We start from the raw sequence: 6,130 nt of genomic DNA on the forward strand, positions 1-6,130 counted from the left end.
CACTCAAAGTTACTCTTTCTGTTCTACAATAAAAGGTCGTGATGAAACGGATGGTTGTTATTCACACTGGGGAATCTTGTGAAAGTACTCCATCATGCGGATATGGCCTCGCTCGCATGCGAGCCGGAGTAGTTCGCCATAGTCTAGAAATTCCTGGTGTGAAAGGAATAGCTGGTCGATGATAAACTGGAGACAGACGGAGGCCTGGTAACCACAGGTCATTGCCTTGGCAATCGATCCTGCAATTTGGTGCTTTCCATGGCCATAGCAGAGTCTCTCGACACAGGCTCTTTGATCGCTCTGACGAGTGACCATGTCAACGTATGCCTCCAGCAAAGGCATGTGTCCTGTTCTTGCGTACGCAAAGAATTGCTCAATGCGCGGCCAGGACAGCTGGAGATCCTTAGATTGCAAGATGAAGTCTACAATGTCAACGTGTCCATTCTCTACTCCAATGAAGAGACTGGACAATCTCCAGGTCTCAGTGCGATTGTCAATGAGGAACTGGACAATGTCCATATGGCCATGGTTGACCGCCATTTGGAGAGTGTCTTTGGTGCAGCCTTCTGTTCTGTGCTTGTGAAGGAAGCGAACAAGATCCAGGTTGTACATGGCTGCATACTCCATCGCATTTGGAGAGGAGATATGGTCCACATGACCAAACTGTGTGTGAATGTCGATCACCAGAGACAGATCGCCAATGGCGACGACGTGATCCAAAGGCGATGGGAATGAGTCGTACCGGACTCTCGGCTCCAGGCAGCCCGAAGAGAGCAGAAGGCGAACATCATCTGCTGTTTCAAGCTCTTTGATGGCCTCGAGACCAACAAGGAATCCAGACTCAGCCAGTGCTTCCAAGATATCGCTTCTCTTGGCGACAATGAACTTGACCAGATCATCGTTTGTCAGAGCAGCTACCTTGAACACTTGTACGAGATGCTTGAATAAAGTGATGTCCTTGATATGCGTCATTTCGAGGTGCTGCAAGTCGTGGTACTTAAAGAATGAGTCCATGAGGAACTGGAACATGTCCAGCTTCAGAGCAGGAGACTGGAGAATCGCAACAGTCCACTGGACATTGTTGTACTTTGCCAGTCGTTGGAGAAGATCCATTGAGAGGATTGAGTCGTGGATTTCTCCCACGCTCCAAGTCTCGTCGCCATCACTGTGTTCACTGTCGTTGTTCAAAGGGACATTGTCAAGAAGGTAGAGCGCGACGTCAAGATGTCCATGCTCCAATGCCATGGCGACTTGGTCACCAAACTCCAGCGCCTGGTGGCGGTACGTGTGAGTCCAATGAGCGAGCGGAAGGTCGCCATGAATCGCTGCTGCGCGGTACAAGAGGTCGACTGAGAGATGCTCACGGTATCTTTGCACAAAGTCCAGACTATCATGGCATTGGTAGGCCTGGACTAGTACTCCATCAATGTCTTTGAAGGAGTCACTGCTCAAAGAGTCGTCGATGAACTGCTGCTCCAAAGTGGGTTGTTGAATGAGAGACTTGAGGAGGCAAGGATCTTTCATCAAGCGAACCATGGTCTTGAGGATACAGTCCGAGAAGGGGCCAGGGTCCGAGTGCAGAAGATCGAGAAACGATGGAAGCTCTTCACATGTCAAGTTGTCCGTAACCTGACTGTCAATGAAGAATGGACAGTCGATATCGTCGCTCCTGAAACGATGTCGTTGCAAGTGGATTGTCTCGAGCATCTTATACGACCGGCACTGGTGGTACATGTCTCGAAGCCTGATCGTGCTTAGCTGATTGTTGTTGTCGCATTCTGACAAGAGGAGAGCGAGCATTTCATGTCGATCCTCCTGGGCGACTTCCTCGACCAACATGCCGCCCTCAATGAGGGCGACACTGTCGTGAGAGAGACCGTTGTTGCGATTGAATTGGAGCAGATGACGAGCCACATCGATGTTGTTGAGTTCAATTGCCCTCTTGAGCAGGAAGCGAGTGCTCAGCGGGATGCGATGTATGTGGCGCATCGCCAGAACAAAGGGGTCAAAGTGCTTCATGAAAAGGTCGGTCCTGCCGAAGCGCAGCATTGTCAGCAGGCATCGGTCCTTATCGATCTGCTCGCCGGGCAGAATGCGTGTCAGCGGCTTCTTGTCGGCGCGCATCAGGACGACATGGATCTGACGGATCTGGCGGATGACCTCTCCTCTAATGACACTGTTCCTCCACAGAGTCTGGAAGGAGGCATCCATAGTCATAAGAGAGTTAAGGTGTGCTGTATCTGTATCTGTATCTGTGAGTGTGATGAATGAATGGTCGTTTATTGGTGTTTGATCGATGATTTGAGGTGAGACCACGATTTTACATCGATGACGTCGTTGTAGTGGACAAGAGCCATGATATTCAACACAACACGTCAGGTGCCCGTCTGGACATTCACTGGCAACATCCTTGCCACTACCTGGTTCGGTCTCTACTTTGCCGAGACCACCGGATCAGTCAACCTCAACTACTTCCTCCCATACCCATACGGTATAGGATCTGGTCAATTTGGCGCTGTTACACTCCAAGTCTCACATTCCAAGGTAGTCTCCAAGTACCAGAACCCACTCACCTCGCTCACCACCACAGCCCTTGGCTTCTTCCAGACGACTTCGACTGTAACGGCCTTGTGAGCCTATGTCAATGGTTTTGGTTACGCTCCAAGTTGTGCCACCAATCCGCAAGGTTGTGATGCTCTGGCATCCAATCCGGGTCATCCATGAGAAGGTTACTGATTGATACCTCGACAATCTGCATTTCCTGTCTTTGAGGTCCCAAGAGCTCCATTGGGCTCACGTCTGTGTCGGCAGAGACTGCGTCGGCCACAGTTTGTTGATGCCAGGATCTCTCCATTGACATAGGAGAAATAGTAGATCTGCTTCTTGTTCTCGTTCTTGTTCTTGTTCATCTTCTCATTGCATACTTGACAATAGAGGGCGATGGAGAGGAGCCCCTCTTTCCGATAGACAATGAAGTCCTTTTGAGGCGAATTGTTCGTCAACTAGATAAGTAAGGTAGGGTCGGGTGTCAGTTGGTTGCCAGTCTCTGTTGGAGCAGTCAGTCATACGGTGTACGCAGTGTTTGGGTGCACTGTGGGCTCTGAGGGCAATAGAAGTTCGCCAGAGACAAATAGGAGTATGGTAAATTCTTCACCTTCTTGTTCAAGTAGATCGCCATGAATTCCCTCTTGGCTATGTTGATGCGAGTGTCGTGGCTGATGGTGGAGAGTTGGTCAACATCTTCTTTATCCTCTGATGGCTCGGGTCTCTGGGCTGGTGGCTGCCAATACTTGACATTGGAAGAGGTCTGCATCAACATTGTTTTCTTTGCAGAGCTGGAGGAGGCTGTCTTGGGGGATGGATCTGGGTCAATTGGGTTGCCATCTGTCGTTAAGAAGTGGAATCCTCGCTGATTGTTCAGGTTGAGATGCCAATCTGCTCGATCTTTCTGGATTGTTATCATGACGGCGTCACAAGGTGCTGGCTTGCTGGCTGGAGTGGTCCCCTTCTTCTTGGTCGACCAATTTGGGTCCAGCTTGGTCGACTTATCGCACTGAAAGTTGTTGGCGATCAAGGATGGTTTCCTATTGTTGATTACCTGGATCAATTTAGGGACATTGTACAGGCATATCTAAAAGTGTCCATTAGAAGGTCAGTACAATGGTACCATATGTCAGTCTGTGAGATTATTCTTACCATTTTCCCAAGATGAGATAGCTGGGACTTTTGTCGGTTGGAGTCTCCAAAGCATAGGACGAAGTCGGTACTGCCAGATCCCTCGTACCATGCTATCTTCTCGTGGATGTTGGTTTTGTCTGGCCAGATGAAGTTGGCTACGTAGAGGTCTTTGCCTACTGCAAAGGAGCCAATGTTCTCGTCTGAGTTCTACACCGGAAGAGTGGAGGAAGAAGAAGGTTTGGTTAGTTGGATTGGCGACACCCTTAATGCCCAGCTCACTTCACGTACATGGCTGATGACCTTGAATGGGATGCCCTTGATCCTCGAAACAATTGTGAATGCGTCCAGTCCGAAGGTTGGAAGGAAGTGAGAGCCCTCAAGATCCTTCTTCTCAAAGTTATTCTGCTTGCGGATAAGGTCGTTGCCCAGCTGGGTGGCTCCGTGGACTACGACTGAAGTTGATTTCTTGGATGGCACTTTGGATTTTGAGTCCACTGTGTCAAAGTAGTTGCCATCCCGGAAGATGTTGGAATGTGGTCTGTTGGCTGGTTGGGATAGATGTTAGACCAAGTCTGCACCATGCTTCAACACCTGGATGGTCTACTTACCAAATGCATGGATATCGAACTTCCCGATGGTGGATTTCCCAGAGGTGAACACAAACTCGTTGAACGAGACTCATTTCTCGGTCATATCATAGAAGGCGTCCTCTGTCTTGTCATCGGAATAGAGCTTCATGAAGAAATTGGCTGGCGCTGCAGGGGACTTTGGATTGACGCGAGACTGCTTGAATATTTTGCCAAAATCTGCGAAACTGCACCGGTTGTTGGCAAAGTCTGCCGATGTCACCAGCTTGGCTTGGATCAGGATGCCATTGAGGGAGCTGGGGCGTTGGAAAGGTACGGCCATGTATAGCAAATCGACATACTTCTTGACTACAAAGAACTGACATATTGTTAGATGAAACTTGGACAAACTACAAAGAGAGCTGTTACCTTCTGTTTGGGTACTCAAAGAGAAACAGACCAGGTGCTGGGAGAGGATGGACACATCACTATTGTGAAGCTTTGGAATAGAATGTGCCACGACAAACGCCCCATCCTTGAAGGAAGATGCAACATTTGGATCGCTCTTGTACTGGCCGTCGATATGGTAGAGGAACAACTGTTTGTCAGGTGGATGAGATAGTTAGATATTGGATTTCCATGGAGACTATTGGAAAGTATACTCACTCTCTGGTGTGAGAAGAGACGGTTCTTGGGGTTGGAAGCTTTGTAGTCGGCAAAGACAACGGCGTCCGTTTTGCCAGAGTTGATAGTATTGGAAAGGGTGATCAAGGTCTTTGGGATCTTGCTGGGATTGACGCCGGTGTACTTCTTGCATTCTTGAACACCATTGAGGGCGAGATAGCAATAGTCTATGATGCGTGAGGTCTGGTCCGCTTTCGATGAAGAGTGCAGCAACATGGTCCACCATATTCTCTCACAGGCTTGGGGGCAGAGTTGGGGTTAAAGTCCGGGCAGTGGAGAGTAAGGGTGCCCACCAAGAATAGGCTGCAGAACAGAAGTAGTGCTGCAAGCTTCATTGTTGGAAGTAGTTATGAACTATGTGATGTGATTGGGTTAGCTAAATGATCAAACATAGAGGAAGAGCTTGGTTGAAGCACTGTCTAACGCAGCAGAAGTTTGTCACACCTACATCCGAACCCAGCAGGTTCTGTTACATGGTAAAGGCGACGCGTGCCAAGAGGGGTGCACAAGACACCTCTTAATAAATTGTAACTTCCAAGGAATAGGCGACTTGCCAAACAAGAACACTAAACCTGTTTTATCAAGTTTCAGTAGGGTTTTGACCAAAACACCGAGGTAAGCTCGAAATCAAGATTTTTATGAGATATTTATTTACAAGTAGGTTGGTTAAATTCCATCTTGGGAGTAGCACTCTACAATAACTTTATTATCACAATCAATCAATCAATCTATCTATCTATCTTTCAATCAAACAAATAATGAAGACCTATTCACTGTTGTCCATTCTACCTCTTTTAATAGTGGCAATGGGAGGAGTCAACTCCCAAGAGGTATTCAATCAAAGTCTCTCTTTTGGTGCTCTTCCTCCAAACAAACTTACCACCAAGCTTTTTGAATCAATTTCATTGCCTTCATCGTCATTCGCATTGGAAGGAATCCAGGTGTTCATAATCAACAACACTGACACCCACCTGAGGTAACAAGAATTTCGGGGGGTAATTTCTTTATGGGTCAAATTCATAGGACAATGACTGATAGATAGACATAAACGGGTAATAATTGTTGTTGTTTATTACAAACCAAAGAAGTTCTTGATGTTGCGCATGATGTTGGGTCTATCTGTCACCATTTGGCTTGATGATGACTGGGTTGTAGACTCAGTGTGAGTGATTGTGTTGGTTCCATGGCTGTTTTGGATATCT

The 6,130-nt window shown here is 47.8% G+C and overlaps 4 protein-coding genes across 4 annotated transcripts; 1 reads left to right on the forward strand and 3 right to left on the reverse strand.

Moving 5' to 3' along the window:
* Positions 1-57: 57 nt before the first annotated feature.
* SAMD00019534_014790 (hypothetical protein) lies at positions 58-2,211 on the reverse strand (the record flags this gene model as incomplete). The annotated part of the gene is made up of 1 exon (XM_012902070.1): positions 58-2,211. One exon carries the CDS (start codon positions 2,209-2,211, stop codon positions 58-60), a length of 2,154 nt encoding a protein of 717 aa, XP_012757524.1.
* A 144-nt stretch (positions 2,212-2,355) lies between these two features.
* On the forward strand, positions 2,356-2,634 carry SAMD00019534_014800 (hypothetical protein; the record flags this gene model as incomplete). Its single annotated transcript, XM_012902071.1, has 1 exon — positions 2,356-2,634. The coding sequence occupies one exon, from the start codon at positions 2,356-2,358 to the stop codon at positions 2,632-2,634; it is 279 nt and encodes a 92-aa protein (XP_012757525.1).
* Positions 2,635-3,058: 424 nt separating this feature from the next.
* Positions 3,059-4,295, reverse strand: SAMD00019534_014810 (hypothetical protein; the record flags this gene model as incomplete). Its single annotated transcript, XM_012902072.1, has 4 exons — positions 3,059-3,631; positions 3,697-3,885; positions 3,967-4,143; positions 4,287-4,295. The coding sequence occupies 4 exons, from the start codon at positions 4,293-4,295 to the stop codon at positions 3,059-3,061; spliced, it is 948 nt and encodes a 315-aa protein (XP_012757526.1).
* Positions 4,296-4,356: 61 nt separating this feature from the next.
* Positions 4,357-5,144, reverse strand: SAMD00019534_014820 (hypothetical protein; the record flags this gene model as incomplete). The annotated part of the gene is made up of 2 exons (XM_012902073.1): positions 4,357-4,842; positions 4,911-5,144. The coding sequence occupies 2 exons, from the start codon at positions 5,142-5,144 to the stop codon at positions 4,357-4,359; spliced, it is 720 nt and encodes a 239-aa protein (XP_012757527.1).
* Positions 5,145-6,130: the final 986 nt, after the last annotated feature.

The sequence above is a fragment of the Acytostelium subglobosum genome (genome assembly GCF_000787575.1).
Source record: "Acytostelium subglobosum LB1 DNA, scaffold: scaffold3, whole genome shotgun sequence".
In the NCBI taxonomy this organism is placed as follows: domain Eukaryota; phylum Evosea; class Eumycetozoa; order Acytosteliales; family Acytosteliaceae; genus Acytostelium; species Acytostelium subglobosum.